Genomic DNA, 21,770 nt, shown 5'->3' on the forward strand with positions numbered 1-21,770 from the left:
TTGTTAAAGCTCCAAATGATATTCCCATTCGTCTTTGTGTCTGCCTGTGTAAACGCAGCAGCGAGTGTGAGGGGTTGGGGAACGGATGGAAAGTACATAGTGTTATTAAGGAGGACTCCTTCTAACTCCTTCTAACTATATGGAAGTTAAACTAACGTTAGCTCCCATGCTAGCTACTATAGCTAGTAGCTTCCCTCGTCAGACAACAGAACACCACCACAGATCGGGTGGAAGCTGCTGATATCACTGCTTGTGCCCGTGGATGGGAAATAAGATTTAAAAGGCTATGGAAGCGTGGATGAAAGCACAGATGTGTGCAATAAAGTTGTGTCGGATCTACCTGTGCATCCCGTCTGCTGCTCGGGTGTCGCTGGCTGCTGATGCATAGTTAACTAGAAAAAGTGCCCCTCGGGGCACAGGTCTCCACCAGGGCAGGTCAGGTTGTGGCCTCCTGGTGGCGCTATAATAGGCCAATGTGAAAAGGGTGCCATTTCTTCATACGCCTTTGATGGCAATTGGATGATTTGAGGCATTTTGTTCCAAAAATGTGTTTTGCAAAAATCAACCTGTTGGTGGCGCTATAACAGGCCAATGTGAAAAGGGTGGGATATATTCCTCAGCCTAGTAAGAAAATGTGTGAAAGATTTCACGTAAATTGCATGCTGTGTTCATGATTTGAGGCTTTTGTTCAAAACGGGGCAATCTTGCAAACTGTGAAAGCCAATTATAGCCAATTAGGATGGAATATGAAATATCGGACAGATCCAACTTGAGCACATGACCATAGAGATACTGTGTAACGATTTGTGAGATTTTTTGGACAGAATCTGGAGGAGTAATATCAAAAAATGTGTTTTACAAAAGTCGGCCTCCTGGTGGCGCTATAAAAGGCAGATGCGGAAAATGCAGGTCAAAGGTTTGTCCTTGGCCTCTAGGGAGTGTGCATGCAACGTTTCACGCAGATCGGTGCAGTTTTAGGTAAAAAATGTGAAAAGCTGCCTCATGGTGGCGCTATAACAGGCCGTTCTGGAAAATGTGGGGCAGAGGTTCATCGTTGGCATCCAGGGAGTGTGTGTGCAAAGTTTGGCATCGACCGGGTTAACGGTGCCGGAGATTAGCTGGTAACGGACGGACGGAAGGACGGACACACACACACACACACACACACGGACGGAGAGACAATGAGCGTCATAAGCATGCGCACTTCCTGCGCTGGAAGTAGCAGATCTACAAGTTATCTACCCGTCGCAATGCACGGCGCTTTGGGCTTGTACATCTGTGTTTTTCCCGCAGTTAGTTGAATTATATTGATTCACAACTTTAGGATCGAACCAACGTCCGATGCAGACGCTATTTTGACCGATCCAGACACACGTGCATCGATGTAGTCGCATCGTTAATGTTAAAATCGATTATCGATTCATATCGATATTTTTTGACACCACTAATGAGCATGCATCACAGAGCGCATGTTCGGGTCTGTAAGTCCCTGTGATTGGCCAGTAATCACTTGAATCACACTTCCGGTGTACTTCCTCCAAGCCCCCAGTGAGGCTCTCCAACGTTGAGGCGCTCGGCCCTAGTGGTAAGAGCGGGGACTGCAGGCGGACCCGTGGAGTTATGATGAGGAAACCCTGTGCAGCTGGGGTTTAACATTGAGCGCCCTTTTGCACTTCCGCATTTTGGATACCAAATTTGGTGTCAAAATAGAAGAAAAAAAACGCGGAAGTAGACGGTTCTTCCAGGTGCTTCAAAACGCCACTGAGCAACTTCCACTGAAATGAATAGTGGGGGGGGGGGTGGGGGGGGCTGTTGCTTCGGTTCAGTCTCTATCCTTTTAATACTCTATGGCTGCATTCGAATTGCTAGGGTTGTTCCCTACTCCCTACTCCCCATACGGGGACCCAGACTCAGTGGACTCAAATAGTGATTAATTCGGACAATACTCCCTGTATGGGGAGCACCGACTCTGACGTCAATATCGGTAGAGGGCGCTATAGGTCCGCGGGTTCATGTACTTTTTATTTGCATTGTAATCCCCCATAGGGTTCAGATCGCCTCATAAAGAACTGTATGAAAAATAAACAAATCATCCCGGCCGTTTCACTCATTTGGATATGAAGAATCAACTGACTACAAAAAAACAGTCAAAACGCTGCTGCTGAAATGATGATAAAAAGGTTATTCTTTTAAAATAACATAGGCCTATGATTATTATCAATACATTAATATTATATCCATTATCCAGCTATATGAAAACAGTGCACCACCTTGACAATATGAAAATATCAGCAGCATGATTATGAACCCCCGCTAATCCTGGGGGGGGGGGGGGGGGGTGGGATACGGCAAAAATAGCCGATCTATAAGCAACGCGACGTCCGTATTGTGAGCTTGTAGATCGGGTACTTTTGGTAAAGAATTACCAAAAGTAGCCGATCTACAAGCTCTGCTCACATTACAATACGGACGTTAACAGAAACAGCAGTCCAATAAATTACTGCCTACATAATGAAGTTGTAATGTATTTAGCGCAATTCAATGAAATAATGTTAGATAACATATATTTTTTAATGTCAGGAATTAATTAATATTAATAAAACATATGTTCGGAGACACAATTAATGTCTCACATGCATGTACAAAATATATATTGGACTTTAGCACATAGCTTTACAACCTCACCAACCTTAATCCAAAAACTATTCAAATATAAGGCCTTCTACACTACAGCAAGCAACTCATTCCTCTCCTAACGTCATGCGCTGGGCCTGGGTGATATGAATGAATCAGATTAGTAATACTATTGCAAATGCAAATTAATTGTTTTATTATAAATAAATAAAACAAAACAATTGCAAATAAATGCACAGATCATTTGTCTCGAGATCTGTAGCTTCGAGATCCGCCAGGGAAGAAAAGAGAGGGGAAACGAAAGTTTAAAAAGTACATTTGTGTTGATTTCTTTCGCTGGTTCAACTTCTGCCTCTTCTGAGTTGGAGCGCAATAAGCGCATGCATGCAGAAGCAGCGCACGTGCGCGCAAACGCGTGCATGTGCGTTCAAGAGCGAGCTTGCGCAATGCATTATGGGGCAGATTTGCTTCGCTGTGTTTTTGTAGTGACCATCGGATGGTCCCTACAATTCCCGGTGCATTGTGGGATACTTCAGTCCACTACATTAGGGTGCAAAAATGCTCACTACATATTCGGACACTATAACAAAATGGCGGAACCCCAAAGTAGTGCACTATATGGGGCATAGGGAATGAATTCGAACGCAGCCCATGACTTCCTCTCCCAGTGTAAATTCTTCCGCCCCTCCTTCAACACACATCGCTCCAACTAACTGCAGCGGCCAACATGGCATCTATTTTTTTGAGTGGTGCAACCACTCCAAGGAACAGCAATGTCCGTGTTAACCTATGTGACTGTGTGTTAACCTATGTGTTAACCTATGTGTGTGACCATGAGTACCAGTAGGGGCAAAAGTGGCGCTGTTGTGCCAGGAACAGAGAGAGAGAGATAGTGCTGCACTGTTGCCTGCTAATAAAATCCTCATTAAGGCCTAGAGGTTGTAGACTTTCTAAGGCAGTGGTTCCCAAAGTGGGGTCCGGGGACCCCCAGGGGTCCTTGAGGGAGTTCCAGGGGGTCCCCAGCTAAATGATAGTAATTGGAACCAAATGGACCCTTATGGGTCTGTAACTCTGAGAGTGTACAAATGGAACCAAATGGACCCTGATGGGTCTGTAACTCTGAGAGTGTACAAATGGAACCAAGTGGACCCTAACAGGTCCATTTGGTTCCATTTGTACACTGTCAGGGTTAAATTAACATTGATTTTACAATATAAATTGGGGGTCCCAGAGATAGAATATAGCAGATCTAGAATAGAGAATATAGCAGATGTATCTATTTTCAAATAGTCAAAATGCATGTATAGGGCTGAAGTGGTTAATGTATGTTTTAGTAATAATGACAAAGATCTAGAAAGTACAAATACCTTAAATGTTTACTTAAGTACATGTACTTAGTTACTTTCAGCATACAGTAGAAGTGTACATATTGTAGATATAAAATAGATGATCTACAAGCTCACAGAGCAGGCTGAGAGAAAAACTATACAATAATGAAGAAACGATTCTGATCTGATGACACGAGAGACAAAACAACAGTGTGGTCTAGTTGTACTCACACAACTCAGCAGTGGATCCAGGTGAATGAAGCCTAAATCCAACATGGAGGTTGTGTGTGAACATGGTGTGGACTGTGTGAAGGACAGTCATGGTGTCGTCAGACACACTGTAGAAGGACAGAGTACCTGCACTGTGGTCCAGGTACACTCCTACTCTGGAGGACACACGGCCTGGGATGTATCTAGTCTCAATGTTTCTGTGTATGAAAGTATAACCTTGTTCTGTACACTCTAAAGAAAATGATTTAACATTGAATCCAAATCCACTTTCATACCCTGTTCTGCTGATATCTTTATGTGAGACTGCTATACCACAGCCTCCACTCCTCTCTACCTCAGAGTACCAGCGTCCACTCAGAGCCTCTCTACTCAGAACCTGCTGCCATCCAGTGAATCTCTCTGGGTGATCATGATGTGATTGATGTGTGTCCATCCATGTTACTTTTCTGTTCCCTTTAGACAGAGACAGGAAGTGACTGGCTGTGTTTGGATCCAGTGTGATCGGACATGAATACTGTAAGAACTCAGCTCTGGTCTTGGGTTCTGCTGGTGTTGACAGGGAACCCAAGCAAAGCTGAGGCGGGGAGGCGGAGGGTGGGCCGCGGGCGGACGGCGGACGGCGGGGGGGGGGGGCTGGGAGGGGGGGAGGGGGGCCGCGGGGGGGCTCGGGAGGCTCGGGAGGGGGGGGGGGGGGGCATAGGAGCCGAGCCCTCCAGCCTCCACGCAACTGCCCCACCTCCACGCAACTGCGTGGTCTGCGTACGCGGTCTGCGTCGTGCAATAAACTGTCCCTGGGTGAAACATCCACTCGGTTCACTGTCTCTGAGACGTTTGTCCCTTCCTCTGTGAGAATGTCCTCTAGTCTGTCCCTCATCTTGGACACGGCCACAGTCACATCTTCAAAGTGTCTCAGAGGACGGACATGGCTGCTGACTGGGTGTGTAGATTCACTGATGGTTGAGAGGGAGGAGGTGTAACGCTGTAGAAAACGGATGTGATCCTCTGTGAGTGAGAGCTGCTCCAGCTCAGCATGTCTCCTCCTCAGTTCAGTGACCTCCTGCTCCGCACGCCTCCTCAGTTCTTCAGCACGACTCACTTGACGTTCCTGCTGGTCTCGGATCAGCTGCCTCACCTCAGATCGTCTTCTCTCCATGGAAGAGATGAGCTCAGTAAAGATGACGTTGCTGTCCTCCACTGCTCTGTCGGCACGGTGCTTGATGGACTCTACCTCCTGGTGAAGCCCCTTCACGTCTTTCTCTCTCTCCTGGATTCTCTGCTGGATGTTCTGCTGACTCGTATCGACCTCTTTCTGTCTCTCGGCCCGTTCTGCTGCGGCCGAGGTCGTATTGTGACCTTTGTGTTCTTCCACGGAGCACAGATAACAGATACACTGCTGATCGGTGCGGCAGAAAAGCTTCCTCACCTCGTTGTGACGAGAGCAGATGTTCTCCTGAAGCTCTCCGGAGGCTTGGACCAGCTGGTGTCTCTTAAAGGCAGGAGACTGATAGTGAGGCTGGAGGTGAGTGTCACAGTAAGAGACCAGACACTGAAGACAAGTCTTCACAGCTTTCAGTCTCCTCCCAGTGCAGAAATCACAGGCCACATCTCCAGGTCCAGCGTAGCAGTGATCAGGAGGAGCAGCTTGGAGTCCTGTTGATAGATTGATACAGCATTTATTTATCAATATGATAAAAAATATATATATTTCATTTGTCTATGTGCCTGTACCCTCAAATTAATACAAACAACTAAATTATTACTGTGTAGCCATCATAAAGCACAGAGCAACTGTGTCTAAAGTAATAAATACTATACTATAAAAAATGGTCAATCATTGACCAAATCCTCAGTGAGGATGCAGTGGAGACATGCAGAGCTGGAAATTAACTAAGTACATTTACTAAAGTACTGGAAATGTACTTAAGTGCTGTACTTAACTACCATTTTGAGGTATTTGTACTTTACTTGAGTAATTCCAATATCCAATACTTTTACTTCTACTGCACTACATCTCAGAGACATTTACTGTACTACATTTAATTTGATAACTTTAGTTACTATTAGGGGTAAACGATTATGTAATTATGACCGATATCCGATCTCCGATTATTTGCATTATTTGAATCGATTCTGATATTATACAGAGGACCACAATGGAAACAAGCCTATAGGCCCTATACACTGACACCACGGCGTGTAAACAGCGCCTCAAACTGTGACTCCGCCCACAAACGGGGGAAGTTGTGATTTTCGCTCGTTCACTGCAATGCAATTTGCGGCATTTTCAAAACAATATTGAGCAGAGTAGCGATTATCAAACGTATTTGCAATGCCATACGTTGAAAGATCTGTTGCCCGTGGACAAGGCACACTACCTCCGGAAGTTAGATAGCATCGGCATAGATGTTTGTCCGTATGTGATTAAGGATTGGACCAAGTTGCATTGGCAGCTATAGAAAATTCCGGGGTAAATTCTTACCCCGGATGTGACGTTTTTGGGCGTTCCTGTCTAGCGTGGTGTCAGTGTATATAGTAGGGGATATTATCGGCAATAAATGGCCAAATCGTTACGCGGTGGATAAAAGCACCAAATTTGGTACACGCACTCTTTAGGGTGTATCTCACCATCTCAGAAGGGGTGCCAAAAAATTTAGACACATTAAAGGCTTTTTTTAGGGAAAAATCCAAAATGGCTGCCAGAAATTACCTATTATTCCTAAAGGTGATATAATTCTGACATTTTGACTGATTGTGCCAAGTATAACCTTTACATTTATAGTAATTACACTAATATTAAAGGATTTGGCAAAAACAAACCCATAAAATGTCTTGAATATTTTTTAAACCACTTTATATGCCAAAAATGTACTTAAAAACCACTCGGAATGAGATGACCTTCCACATGAATCCCTTTCTGAGTGATATATTGTCAATGCTAAAAATACACAATTGTTTTTAAAAAACTTTTAAAAGACCCTATGAATGATTACCAATAGATAATATATTGTAAAAATCTTCATATGACCAGAGATCAAGCCCTCTATTGCGGCACAACTCCTATCATCAAAAAATAGCCAAATCGTTACACGATACAATGGATACACGCATGACAATCGATACAATCGATACAAGCATGACATTTGGTACAGATATCCCTAGGGTTATCCTAAATCATCCTAGAAGGGGTGCCCAAAAAAATCTTTAACAGGAAGTGAGTTATGGACAAAATTCAAAATGGCCACCAAAACTGTTGACAGTTGACTCAAAAGACACCAAAATAATCTCCAAAAAGCATAAAATTTGGCACGCATGTCCCTTGGGTCACCCCAAGACATCCTAGAAGGGGTGCCAAAAACAATCTTGAACAGGAAGTGAATTATTGACAAAATTGAAAATGGCCGCCTACGGTGTTATTGGTGATTGACTCAAAAAGCCTAAAGAATTTTCAAAAAGCATAACATTTGGCACACATGTCCCTTGGGTCACCCTAAGACATCCTAGAAGGGGTGCCAAAATAAATCTTAAACAGGAAGTGAATTATTGACAAAATTGAAAATGGCCGCCTACAGTGTTGGTTATTGACTCAAGCTTTTAGAATCTCATAGAAGCATACAATTTGCACATATGTCCCTTGGGTCATCCTAAGACATCCTAGAAGGGGTGCCCAAAGGAATCCGAAACAGGAAGTGAGGTATTGACAACATTGAAAATGGCTGCCTACAGTGTGATTATCTCAAAAAACAACTAAAGAATCGCATACAATGTGGCACACAAAATAATCTGAAACAGCAAGTGGGTTATTGACTAAATTTAAAAATGACCGCAGATGATGAAAAAGACACTTAAAGAATCTCATAAAAGCATGGAATCTGGCACAAATGTCCCTTGGGTCATCCTACAAGGGAAGCTAATTATAATAACCGCCTAAAGCAGTTGATGCAAAAGAAGAGACGTCATAAAAGCATATTGTGCTCCTTCCTAAAAGGGATTATTATTGTTTGTTTGTTTTATTGAACTTTTTAGGAAGGGACCATGATGAAGACATTCTAAATGGCTGTATAACTGTTGACAACTGCCGTCTGCATAACCTGGCATATTATGTTTACATTTACACTACATCATCATATTTTCTTTCTTTACTTTACTCTTTGAATCTTCTTTATTCATCTAACTGCATATCTTTATTTATTGTACTCAGCATCTTAGCTTACTCTGAATATTGTTATTTTACACTCATACAAGCAATAAGGTACACCCGCACACTGTATTTGCTGGGTATATGAGTCTATGAGGCCTACGCACCTGTGCATACCTATTATTGCTAAAGGTGATACATTAGAATAATTAGAAGAAAATAAAATCCATTTAGAAGAAATTCTAAATGGATGTTTAAACTGTTTACAACTGCATAATGTATAACCTAGCATATTATGTTTACATTTACACTACATCATCATATTTATTTCCTTTTCTTTACTTACTTTGAATCTGTATTCATCTAACTCTGCATATCCTTGTTTATTTTACTCAGCATCTTATCTTACTCTGCATATTGTTATTTTACTCTCTGCATCTTATTTATTTTGCACTCTACTTTGGACTCTATCTTCTTATTTATTTTCTTCTAGTAACTGTGTGCCATTTCACAATTACCAGCACATTGATATAATGCTGTGCAAGGTAACCCAGCATCCCAGCAACTAGCCTACACTTTCTCAAACAGAGGGGCTCAGCTTTGCAGCAACACTTGAGGAATTCTCTACAAACTATTTTTCAGGAGATGGTAGAGCTTGCATAGGACCAGCATAGGTACAGCTTCTGGACCAAAATTCAGATTGGTAAACTGCTCAATTTTGAAGTGCAGCCTGTGTGGGAGGAATATGGTCCATTGAGAGACATTTTTGAGCAAACGGGTCCTTCCTTAGAGATCATTGACATTTTCAATGTCAGTTGTCTTGCCATACAGAACACAGGTGCATATTTAAATTACTGCAAAACTGTTTGATTCCTGCCTAAGCACTTCAAAAGGATTAACCATACATTTTCTTTTGTATCACATGCTTTAGGTGGTCATTTTGAATTTAGCCAAAAACTCACTTCCTGTTTAAAACATTTTGGGCACCCCTTGTAGGATGCTAAGATCACCCAATTGACATTTGCATGTCATGCTTGTATGCGATTCTTTAGGTGTCTTTTGCATTATCTGTCAACTGTATATGGCCATTTTCAATGTTGTCAATAATTCACTTCCTGTTTCAGATTATTTTGGGCACCCCTTCAAGGATGTCTTAGAATGACCCAAGGGACATGTGTGCCAAATGTCATGCTTTTATGCGATTCTTTATAGTTGTCTTTTGAGTAAATGGTAAATGGTAAATGGTGCATTTATATAGCGCCTTTATCCAAGGCGCTTTACATTTACATGTGCATTACATTCACCCATTCACACACACATTCATACACTGATGGCAGCGGAAACCATGCAAGGTACCAACCAGCACATCAGGAGCAATTAGGGGTTCAGTGTCTTGCTCAAGGACACTCGACACATGGGGGAGCCCGGGTTTGAACTGGCGACCTTGCGGTTACCATCCGGAAACTCTACCCCTGAGCCACCGAGTAAATCGACAACACTGTAGACATTTTCAATTTAGTAAATAACTCACTTCCTGTTTCAGATTACTTTGGGCACCCCTTCTAGGATGTCTTAGAATGACCCAAGGGACATGTGTGCCAAATTTTATGATTTTTGAAGATTATTTTGGCGTCTTTTGAGCCAATCGACAACACTGTAGACATTTTCAATTTAGTAAATAACTCACTTCCTGTTTCAGATTACTTTGGGCACCCCTTCTAGGATGTCTTAGAATGACCCAAGGGACATGTGTGCCAAATGTTATGATTTTTGAAGATTATTTTGGCGTCTTTTGAGCCAATCGACAACACTGTAGGCGGCCATTTTCCATTCTGTCAATAATTCACTTCCTGTTTAAGATTTATTTGGGAATCCCTTCTAGGATGTCTTAGAATGACCCAAGGGACATGTGTGCCAAATTGTATGCTTTTTGGAGATTCTTTTGGCGTCTTTTGAGCCAATCGACAACACTGTAGGTGGCCATTTTGAATTTTGTCCATTACTCACTTCCTGTTTAAGATTTTTTTCGGCACCCCTTCTGGGATGTTTTAGGATGACCCAAGGGACATCTGTACCAAATTTCATGCTTTTATCCGCCGCGTAACGATTCCAACAATAATATCCCCTACTAATATGGGCTTATTGGCCCAAAGCCTGTTAATAAAGTATTCAATCAATCAATAAATAGCCTATACTCTATTCTAAGTGTCTGTTTTCACAACTGAATGAGGTGAGAACACAAATTAAATGTAGAATTATTTTTTAATTATTTTTGCCGGTGAAAAACGATTAAATAATCTGTGTTATTATGAGAGCGTTCCGATACGGATATGGCATTTTTATGGCCGATTCCGATTATGCTGCCGATTAATGGTGCATCCCTAATTACTTTAGTTACTTTGTAGATTTTGATTATTATTACCAAACATACATTACAATTTACAATTTAGGCATTTAGCAGACGCTCTTAATCCAGAGCGATTTACATTTAAGCAATAACAAAAGCATGGCATACATCACATATATAAAAAGTAGTTATCATGAATCATGTGTAAACTAAGAACGTAACAGTGGAGTATCTATGTAAACTATACATACTATATATTATATACTATATAATATATTATACATGTGTACTATAAAGTGCTATGACTACATAAAGTGCAATTCTAGAGCTGTCTACGTAACAAGCTATAAGTCTGTTTAAAATACTATCTAAGTCTACATAATGTGCTATCTAAGGGGCTAGGCTAGGGCAAGTGCTACGGGCCATGGTGGAGTCTGAAGAGGTGGGTTTTCAGACTACGGCGGAAGATTGGGAGTGAGGCTGCAGTTCTGACTGTGATGGGAAGTGCATTAAAGTGCATTAACCACATCAGCGCTGTATACAAGATACTGTATATACAATGATTATTATTACCAAACATACATTAACATTGTATTCCTGAGACTGTCGTAGTTGCGTGGGCGTGGCCTGTCACAACTATTACATCATCTCCTAATCGCAATCATTTCAGATATAATCACAATAATCTTTGCATAGTCGTGCAACTTTTCAAAAATAGCAGAAATAAATAGCAGATCTACAAGCTTACAACACGCTATTGTTTTTGGAAAGAAAAAATATACAAATATGAATCATGTTCATGTTCAAGTTCAATAAAAAAACAACAATTGAATGCCACAGACGAAAAACTGTCCACACTATTTATCCATAATGTATAAATGATAGATAAGGGATCAGGACAACGAGACATTTTCGTCTGTGGTACTCAATTAACCGTCAACTTAAATTAGTAATGGTGACAGCCGTACACGTGGTGTGTTTATTGTTTAGTTAAATTAGTAATGGTGACAGCCGTACACATGGTGTGTTTATTGTTTAGTTAAATTAGTAATGGTGACAGCCGTACACATGGTGTGTTTATTGTTTAGTTAAATTAGTAATGGTGACAGCCGTACACATGGTGTGTTTATTGTTTAGTTAATGGTGACAGCCGTACACGTGGTGTGTTTATTGTTTAGTTCTGGGTAAAGTCCAGACCTTCTGGGACACAGTGATAAATCACATGTCATATCTCCTGTTTTCTACTCCATATAGTTGACATGGCTGGCCTTGGGACTCCATATATGGACTTGACACTTTATCATACAGTCCTGATTGGCCAACGCTTGAGTTGGCCAATGGAGTTGAGAACTAGAGAGAGAGAGAGAGACAGAGAGAGAGAGAGAAAGAGAGAGAGAGAGAGAGAGAGAGCGCGCGCAGCCAATGAGGGAGCAGAAAACAGCACTGGTCATGTGACCCATGCAGCGCTCGAGACAAAGAGTGACAAGCTGTAGATTTACTTAAGTAAATGTACTTAGTTACTTTCCACCGCTGTTTTTGTACGTACATTTTTGTCAACGTTTCATGTCTTTATCGGTTCAGTAAATGTATATCTGACAGACAGGGAGCTGTTTTTACAAGAGAACTTAAAGGTCTCACCTGTCTTCTTCAGGCTCTCCACCACCTCAGCCAACATGGTGTTTCTCTTCAGAACAGGTCTTGGGTTGAAGGTGTGTCTGCATTGAGGACAGCTGAACCTCCCTCTCTGATCGTCCTGGTTCCAGTATCCCTCGATACAACACCTGCAGTAGCTGTGTCCACAGGGAATAGTCACTGGATCCTTCAGTAGATCCAGACAGATAGAACAGCACAACTGTTCATGATCCACTCCAGCTCCCTGCTGCGCCATTTTAGTACGACCGTCTGTCTGTCTGTCTGTCTGTCTGTCTGACTGACTAACTAACAGATTGAGTTCAGGTTGGTTAAATGTCGTCAGAGATATCGTGAGGTGAGAGATAATTTCTGGTTGGCTCCGGATAGGTCACATGAGACGAGAGCTCCTTTCTGATTCGTTCGTACGGACAAAGCCACGCGGAAACCTGTCCCATGTAAATGATTGGGCTGATAAGAAAAGGCTTGGCAGGAATCTGCTGACTGTCTGCTGAGGTTCAAGGTTCAACTTTATTAACTTTATTAGTACAGCACATACATGAGATTAAATCATTACGATTCAACCTTATATTGAGCTTGTGTTCAGGTACATTATTATTGTTGCGACTGCAGGTCACATTTACTATGAAAACGTCCATTTCCCGTCAGTCAGTCAGTCACTAATTATCCCCGTAGATTCAGGGGTGGGCAACTTTGACGATCCAGAGGGTCACAATATTTCCCCCGACTGTGGCTCAAGAGGTAGAGCAGGTCGTCCAATGATCCATGGGTCGGCGGTTCGAATCCCGGCTCCTCCTGTCTACATGTCGAAGTGTGCTTGGGCAAGACACTGAACCCCAAATTGCTCCCGATGTGCTGGTTGGTACCTTGCATGGCTTCCGCCGCAATCGGTGTATGAATGTGTGTATGAATGGGTGAATGTAATGCACAATCTATGTAAAACGCCTTGGATAAAGGCGCTATATAAATGCACCATTTACCATTTGCCCACTCACTCCAGAGGGCCACATTGCATAATACTGTCGTAGCATAAATCTACAAGCTCAAAACGCGTCGCACTGCGATTGGCTATTTTTGCTATTATTTGAATTTAAATCCTGAATTAATTGTTGCTATTTTTTAACTGGAATCCTGAAAAGTAACATTTTTAAGGTAAGTACAGAATTTTCAGGATTGCACAAAAAGTACAGAATTTTCAGGATTGCACAAAAAGTCAAAGACTTAATTCCATTGTGGTCCAAATAAATAAATACAGCATATGATATAGGAAGAACATGCGTTGACAATAATGGACATTACAACGACACCATCATAGATCACTAAACAAAACAATAAATACATAATAAATAGATAGATAGATAAATACAGCACTATTCTAGCTTGCCCATCAGCCAGTTTAATTATAGTTGAAAAGTATTCTGGCTGGTAAAAGGAGGTTGGCTATATGTTGTATGCACTCCTACACCCTTGGGTGACCAGATCCAAACTGTTCATTTGAGGGACAGAAGTATACTTGTCCCACACAAGCGATACTGGAGTACCGGGTTAGCAACTTACTACTTGAGTTTATATTAAATGCCTTGATGTCATACCGACCATAGGCCTATTGGATATCATTTATAAACTCCTCTGGTGTCTCACATTTTGTTTGAAAATCATGCTTTATTTTTATGTTTATGCTATTTTAACAGGCTTAAAAACACATCTTGCAGGAAGAGACAATGAGAGAGCTTGTCATCAGTCACAATGTGGGACAGGGTCTCAATTTGTGGGACGCCTGAAAAGTCTTGGAAATGAGGGACTGTCCCATGCAAAGAGGTCCTTACTACACCCGCAGGCCTGTAAGAGCATGTGAGCAGTTTGATAGTCAAAGGTTTATTCGGTATTCAGTTCACAGAGGGTTAGAGACATGACAGTGGTGGAATGAGGATGAATGATGGTTATAATAATAATAATATCTCAAATGTATGTAGCGCTTTTCTAAATACCCAAAGCGCTTTACATAAGAACACTAGGAACAGACTTTATTAGAAAAAACAACATATACAACAACAGTACAAGGTTAAAAAGATAAAAGGATAAACGAGGGAAGGGGGGGACATCCTAACCAGACCTCAGCTAGGGAACGCTCTCCTGAAGAGGTGGGTTTTGAATGAGAGGAGAGAGGGAGCAACTCTGAGATGGTTGGGGAGTTCATTCCAGAGTTTGGGAGCCGAAATGTAGAAGGCCCTGTCTGTCCCCCCAGGTGTGTGTCCCCCAGGTGTCCCTCTGCAGGTGCGGTACTTGGCCTTGCGGACCTTCAGGAGGTTGGCTTCACTGGACCTGAGGGGGTTAGGGACATGACATTGGTGGAATGAGGATGAATGATGGTTGGTGTAAGATGATTTTAACTGAGGGGGTTTTGGTGTAAGATGATTTTAACTGAGGGGGTTGGTGTAAGATGATTTTAACTGAGGGGGTTGGTGTAAGAGGATTTTAACTGAGGGGGTTGGTGTAAGATGATTTTAACGGAGGGGGTTGGTGTAAGATGATTTTAACTGAGGGGGTTGGTGTAAGATGATTTTAACGGAGGGGGTTGGTGTAAGATGATTTTAACTGAGGGGGTTGGTGTAAGATGATTTTAACTGATGGGGTTGGTGTAAGATGATTTTAACTGAGGGGGTTGGTGTAAGATGATTTTAACGGAGGGGGTTGGTGTAAGATGATTTTAACGGAGGGGGTTGGTGTAAGATGATTTTAACTGAGGGGGTTTTGGTGTAAGATAATTTTAACTGAGGGGGTTGGTGTAAGATGATTTTAACTGAGGGGGTTTTGGTGTAAGATGATTTTAACGGAGGGGGTTTTGGTGTAAGATGATTTTAACTGAGGGGGTTGGTGTAAGATGATTTTAACGGAGGGGGTTGGTGTAAGATGATTTTAACTGAGGGGGTTGGTGTAAGATGATTTTAACTGAGGGGGTTGGTGTAAGATGATTTTAACTGGCAAGGAATGAACAGGTAACAATCAGCAGGCCCTGTCTGTCCCCCCAGGTGTGTGTCCCAGGTGTGTGTCCCCCAGGTGTCCCTCTGCAGGTGCGGTACTTGGCCTTGCGGACCTTCAGGAGGTTGGCTTCACTGGACCTGAGGGGGTTAGGGACATGACATTGGTGGAATGAGGATGAATGATGGTTGGTGTAAGATGATTTTAACTGAGGGGGTTTTGGTGAAAGATGATTTTAACTGAGGGGGTTGGTGTAAGATGATTTTAACTGGCAAGGAATGAACAGGTAACAATCAGCATGTCAAATAAATCGGGGATAATCAACACAATAAACAACATAGGCATAAACAATCTAGCAGATCAAATATACAAAGAGCATACTGGCATATAGAAAGGGCAGACTTACAATGATGCATCGATCTATAGACAAATTCAGAAACGGGTCTCATGGTCGCAGCTTACGTATTTCCTGTAGGCGGAGCTTCCCCCCCAGTAGGCTACCTTCACATTCAGTAGATCCTGTGATCTTTTGTGGCCAGATGTAATTTCTTGGGGTCTAGTAGGACTATATATAGTAAATGATAAAACAATAAATCACTTTAAAATTTACATATTTAGCCCCATGCTCGAATGCCCCCGCCCCCCTGTCAAAAACAGCTACAATCCCTAAAACTAAAGAAAGCAGCAAATGAAAAAAACAAATAACACTCATCTTTTACTTTCTCTAATAACAACCTAAAACATGAACCTTGGTTGAAAAAAAATAAAGTTGTCCTTTAATACAAGTAGGTAGTGGTGGGAAAAGTACTCACATTTGAGTGGTGCAACCACTCCAAGGAACAGCAATGTCTGTGTTAACCTATGTGACTATGTAACTATGAGTACCAGTAGGGGCAAAAGTGGCGCTGTTGTGCCAGAAACAGAGAGAGAGATAGTGCTGCACTGTTGCCTGCTAATGAGAGAAAGAGAGAGAGAGAGAGGGGGGGGGGGGGGGGGGCAGGAGGGGAGAGGAGAGTTGCACCACTCAGTTCAATCAGGTGTGATTTTAATATCTATGCCGGTATCCACCTCAGCATCAAGCAGGTAGACACATTGTGCTGGCTTGTGGTGGACATTTGTCAAAATAAAATTTCTGCCACTGACAAACGGATTGGACCCTTAGATTTGTGCCCTAGGTATACTGACAATGAATCTGTCTGTCTGTCTGTCTGTCTGTCCATCTTTCTGTCTGTCCGTCTGTCCATCTTTCTGTGTGGTTCAGGGGACGTTGGTTGGAGTATGTGGGAGTGTCGGCAGTGGGAAAAGTTCTCTGCTGTCTTCCATCCTTGGACAGGTACCACAATGTTTAAATTAATTAATGTATTTAAAATATCCACCAGTGACATACATGTTTCAAATGGAAGAATTTTATATATATATATATATATATATATAAAAATACATTGCTAATGATTGACTGTAGTTATTGATGCCATATCAATGGTGGCCAGATGTCTCTGTTGGAGGGCAGTGTCCGTGTCAGAGGAGACTTCGCCTACGTCGCCCAGCAGGCCTGGATCTTTAACGCTACGATACGAGACAACATCCTGTTTGGCAAGGAGTACCAGGAAGAGAGGTGAGACTAGTTCCTGTTTGGGAAGAAGTATGTTAGGATGCAGAGAGAATTAAACCCAATATGCAGAGTCACAGGAAACAGTGTCGATTTCAAAGTATTTAATAAGGAAAATTGGCAAAATCTTACACTGAAGTAGAACTCAGGAATCAAGGCATAAGTCTCACACTTGAGTAGAATGCAGGAAACAGGAATAAATCTTATCCTTGAGTAGAACATAGGAAACAGGAATAAATCTCACTCAGGAACCAAACAGAAAATGACATGGTAGTCAATCTGGAAACATGCACCGACGACATCAAACTATGAACTGACAATGCATGCTTGCTATGAGTCCAGTCTTATAGGGGGAAGGTGATTGTAGAATAGTTCACAGGTGGGATGACGAGGGAGTTGGAGACAGGTGAGTAAATGGGACTGCAGTGTGGAACGGAAAGTGGGAGTGGCCAGGGCTGACATGGTCTGTGGAGAGACAGACCCTGACAGTACCCCCCTCTCAAGGGACGGATACCAGACGTCCCACAACATTGCCGAGGGACGAGCAGGGCGGGTGGAGGGGGCCTGGAGGAGGGAACCTGAGGCAAAGGACCAGAGCAAAGGGGATCTTCAGGGGGGCGGCCAGGAGGATGGGAGGTGGCAGAACGAGCTCCATCGGGGGGACGGCCAGGACGCTGGGATGAGGCAGCAGAGGTGTCATCTGGGGGACGGCCAGGATGCTGGGATGAGGCAGTGACATCATCCGGAGGGCGGCCCAGAGGTCGAGACGTGGAGGCGTCGTCCGGAGGGCGGCCTGGAGGCCGAGACGATGCTGCGGAGGCGCCGTCAGGAGGGCGGACTGGAGGCCGAGACGAGGCTGCGGAGGTGCCGTCAGGAGGGCGGCCTGGAGGCCGAGATGAGGCGGAGGAGGTCCCGTCAGGAGGGCGGCCTGGAGGCCGAGACGAGGCGGAGGAGGCGCCGTCAGGAGGGCGACCTGGAGGCCGAGACGAGGCGGAGGACCGTGGAAGCGGAGCCGGGTATGCTGCAGACGGAGGCGACGCCAGGGATGCTGCAGACGGAGGCGACGCCAGGGATGCTGCAGACGGAGGCGACGCCAGGGATGCTGCAGACGGAGGCGACGCCGGGGATGCTGCAGACGGAGGCGACGCCGGAGGTGCTGCAGGTTCGGAAGGCGACGCCGGAGATGCTGCAGACGGAGGCGACGCCGGAGGTGCTGCAGGTTCGGAAGGCGACGCCGGAGATGCTGCAGACGGAGGCGACGCCGGAGGTGCTGCAGGTTCGGAAGGCGACGCCGGAGATGCTGCAGGCTCGGAAGGCGACGCCGGAGGTGCTGCAGGCTCGGAAGGCGACGCCGGAGGTGCTGCAGGCAGAGCTGCAGGTGGAGCTGCAGGAAGAGGAGACGGAGCTGCAGGCGGGACTGCAGACACAGGAGGCTGGGCTGCCAACGCAGGAGGCGGGGCTGCAGGCGGAGGAGGTGGAGCTGCAGGCGGAGCTGCAGACACTGGAGGCGGGGATGCAGGCGGAGCTGCAGACACTGGAGGTGGGGATGCTGGAGGCGGGGATGCAGGCGGAGCTGCAGACACTAGAGGCGGGGATGCAGGCGGAGCTGCAGACACTGGAGGCGGGGATGCAGGCGGAGCTGCCGACACTGGAGGCGGGGATGCAGGCGGAGCTGCAGACACTGGAGGCGGGGATGCAGGCGGAGCTGCAGACACTGGAGGCGGGGATGCAGGCGGAGCTGCAGACACTGGAGGCGGGGATGCAGGCGGAGCTGCAGACACTGGAGGCGGGGATGCAGGCGGAGCTGCCGACACTGGAGGCGGGGATGCAGGCGGAGCTGCAGACACTGGAGGCGGGGATGCAGGCGGAACTGCAGACACTGGAGGCGGGACTACAGGCGGAACTGCATACTCAGGACAGGAGGAGGATGCTGCAGACTCTGGTGACGGGACCCCAGAGGACTCTGCACACCCAGGAGATGAGGATGCTGCAGACTCTGGAGATGGAGAGCCGGCAGACAGCAGCTGACGGAAGCAGCCGAACAAAAAGCCCAGGGCCAGAGCTTCCATAACCTTCGTCTGAAACGATCACCACTGGAGATGACCGACAAGGGCTCTGGCAGGTCACTGGCTGATAGGGCTGTCGAGGGTGCAGAGGGCGCAGGCAGGACATCTAGGGAGATGGCTGGCAAGGGCTCTGGCAGGTCGGCAGTAGATATCACCAGTGAGGGTGCAGAGGGCACAGGCAGGTCACCAATGGAGACAGCAGGCTGGAAGGGCTGGTGGATGCTGGGCAACACAGTGCTCTAGATGCCGTGCAGCGGGGTGCCGGGTAGGGGAGTGCTGGGCAGGCTGGGCGGCGGAGAACTGGACAGAGGAGGGCTGGGCAGGCTGGGCCGTGGAGAGCTGGGCGGCGGAGGTACCTGGTGTTGTTGGCGGCCATGCCTTCTCTTAGCAGGCCCCCGGTTCCCCACACTGTCAGGACAGGCTGGCCGGGTGGGCTTGGTGACTGGGAGACCCAGGGAGACACCCCCCCGCCTGTTGACACAACGGGGACCTCCCCGCGCCAGACGGGTGCCATACAAAGGATTTTGAGTGTGATTAGAATAAACCGGAACCTCTTCATTGCCGCGAAAATGGGGAATTAAATCCACAGAGTGAGTGTTCTGCTGGTTAGCATCCAGGCTAGTGGGACGTAGGCTCATCACTCCAACCCTAATTGAGTGAGGAGCTGGCTGGGAAACATGGGGTGAGCTAGTCTCCACAAAGCTATTAAGCCTCCCATTAACAACATCCAGGTAGGGAACAAAATGGTTTGTCCATGGCCTCTCTTTGAACCACTGCTGGTGTACTGTAATCTCCTTCTGGAGTTCAGCACGCAGGTTTGGAGGAGATGCCACAAGACAATCAACAACAGTTTCAAAGTTCAGCACCTTCCTTGTCAACACTAGTAACTCTGCTGGGTTAATCTTTACGGTCAGTTCATAATGTTAGGATGCAGAGAGAATTGAACCCAATATGCAGAGTCACAGAAAACAGTGTCGATTTCAAAGTATTTAATAAGGAAAATTTGGAGGAGATGCCACAAGACAATCAACAACAGTTTCAAAGTTCAGCACCTTCCTTGTCAACACTAGTAACTCTGCTGGGTTCATCTTTACGGTCAGTTCATAATGTTAGGATGCAGAGAGAATTGAACCCAATATGCAGAGTCACAGGAAACAGTGTCGATTTCAAAGTATTTAATAAGGAAAATTGGCAAAATCTTACACTGAACTGACTGAAGTAGAACTCAGGAATCAAGGCATAAGTCTCACACTTGAGTAGAACGCAGGAAACAGGAATAAATCTTATCCTTGAGTAGAACATAGGAAACAGGAATAAATCTCACTCAGGAACCAAACAGAAAATGACATGGTAGTCAATCTGGAAACATGCACCGACGACATCAAACTATGAACTGACAATGCATGCTTGCTATGAGTCCAGTCTTATAGGGGGAAGGTGATTGTAGAATAGTTCACAGGTGGGATGACGAGGGAGTTGGAGACAGGTGAGTAAATGGGACTGCAGTGTGGAACGGAAAGTGGGAGTGGCCAGGGCTGACATGGTCTGTGGAGAGACAGATCCTGACATTTACCACTGCACCACGCCGCCACCCAAGCGCTCGGTCGGAGCCTTTATAACTGTAGCTTATTATAATTAATCCGTTTGGTTGTAACGCCAGGAAGTGAAACGCTAGCAGGTCCAATCGTTGTCTTTGTCCCTCTTTGTCTGTTTCTGTCCAGGTATCAATGTGTCCTGAGTACAGTCAGTCTGAGACCGGACCTGGCTCTGCTGCCCAACTCTGACCTCACTGAGGTGACGCCATCTCTTCCTCCTGCAACATAATAATAGTGAAACAAACAATAGTGAGAATATCCAATCAACAAGCTCAGAATCGGTTTGAAAATAGCAGATCTACAAGGTCACAATGTGTCGCATCACAACACATTGTGAGCTCGTAGATTTGCTATTTTCAAATGGCCGAAATGTGTATAGCGCTGAAGTGGTTACTGTATGTTTTGTAATAATAATCTAAATCTACAAAGTAACTAGTAACTAAAGTTTTCAAATAAATGCAGTGGAGTAAAAGTACAATATTTGGATCCGAGATGCAGTGGAGTTGAAGTAAAATTGGAAATTGGAAATACGTGCAAATACCTCAAAATTGTACTTTAGCACAGTGCTTAAATGTACTTAGTTACTTTCCACCACTGGCAACTAATCATGTTTTTTCTCCGTTCTCAGATCGGGGAGCGCGGCGCCACTTTGAGTGGCGGCCAGCGGCAGCGAATCAGCTTGGCCCGTGCGCTGTACAGTGACCGCGACGTCTACCTGCTGGACGACCCTCTGAGCGCGCTGGACGCGCACGTGGCCAACCACGTCTTCAACAGTGGCATCAAGAAACACCTTCGTCACAAGACCGTCATCTTCATCACTCACCAACTCCAGGTATATAAATATATACTCAACTGGTGCTGCTTCCAGTCCAAAACCAAACCCCCTCAACTGGTGCTGCTTCCAGTCCAAAACCAAACCCCCTCAACTGGTGCTGCTTCCAGTCCAAAACCAAACCCTCTCAACTGGTGCTGCTTCCAGTCCAAAACCAAACCCTCTCAACTGGTGCTGCTTCCAGTCCAAAACCAAACCCCCTCAAGTATTGTTCAGAATCAGAATCAGAACCATCTTTATTGTCACATCACAGTTTTACAAGTAAAACATTTTTTAGAAACAACTTTAGAAACAATCTGTGTGTGTGTGTGTGTGTGTGTGTGTGTGTGTGTGTGTGTGTGTGTGTGTGTGTGTCTGTGTCTGT

The 21,770-nt window shown here is 44.9% G+C and overlaps 2 protein-coding genes across 2 annotated transcripts in view; one reads left to right on the top strand and one right to left on the bottom strand.

Annotated features, from left to right (window-relative positions):
* abcc5 (ATP-binding cassette, sub-family C (CFTR/MRP), member 5) overlaps window positions 1-21,770 on the top strand; it is a gene marked incomplete at its 5' end in the record, with an annotated part of 53,159 nt that overhangs the window by 10,483 nt on the left and 20,906 nt on the right. The window contains 4 exons of the mRNA XM_079513710.1: window positions 16,566-16,637; window positions 16,795-16,919; window positions 20,701-20,773; window positions 21,203-21,406. Of these exons, the coding sequence (XP_079369836.1) occupies window positions 16,566-16,637; window positions 16,795-16,919; window positions 20,701-20,773; window positions 21,203-21,406 (474 nt within the window). The remainder of the gene's footprint in view (window positions 1-16,565; window positions 16,638-16,794; window positions 16,920-20,700; window positions 20,774-21,202; window positions 21,407-21,770) is intronic.
* Window positions 4,158-12,605, bottom strand: LOC306932904 (E3 ubiquitin/ISG15 ligase TRIM25-like). The gene is made up of 2 exons (XM_079514879.1): window positions 12,314-12,605; window positions 4,158-5,843 (listed from the first exon to the last, which is right to left on the bottom strand). Exons 1-2 carry the CDS (start codon window positions 12,561-12,563, stop codon window positions 4,180-4,182), a joined length of 1,914 nt encoding a protein of 637 aa, XP_079371005.1. The 5' UTR covers window positions 12,564-12,605; the 3' UTR covers window positions 4,158-4,179.

Source organism: Electrona antarctica (assembly GCF_951216825.1).
Source record: "Electrona antarctica genome assembly, chromosome: 11".
Lineage (NCBI taxonomy): Eukaryota > Metazoa > Chordata > Actinopteri > Myctophiformes > Myctophidae > Electrona > Electrona antarctica.

Excerpts from the sequence above, each read along its gene's own strand:
- LOC306932904 (XM_079514879.1), bottom strand. The coding sequence starts at position 12,563 with ATGGCGCAGCAGGGAGCTGGAGTGGATCATGAACAGTTGTGCTGTTCT. Across the intron at positions 5,844-12,313 it reads GGAGAGCCTGAAGAAGACAG|GACTCCAAGCTGCTCCTCCT; the intron begins GTGAGACCTTTA and ends ATCTATCAACAG.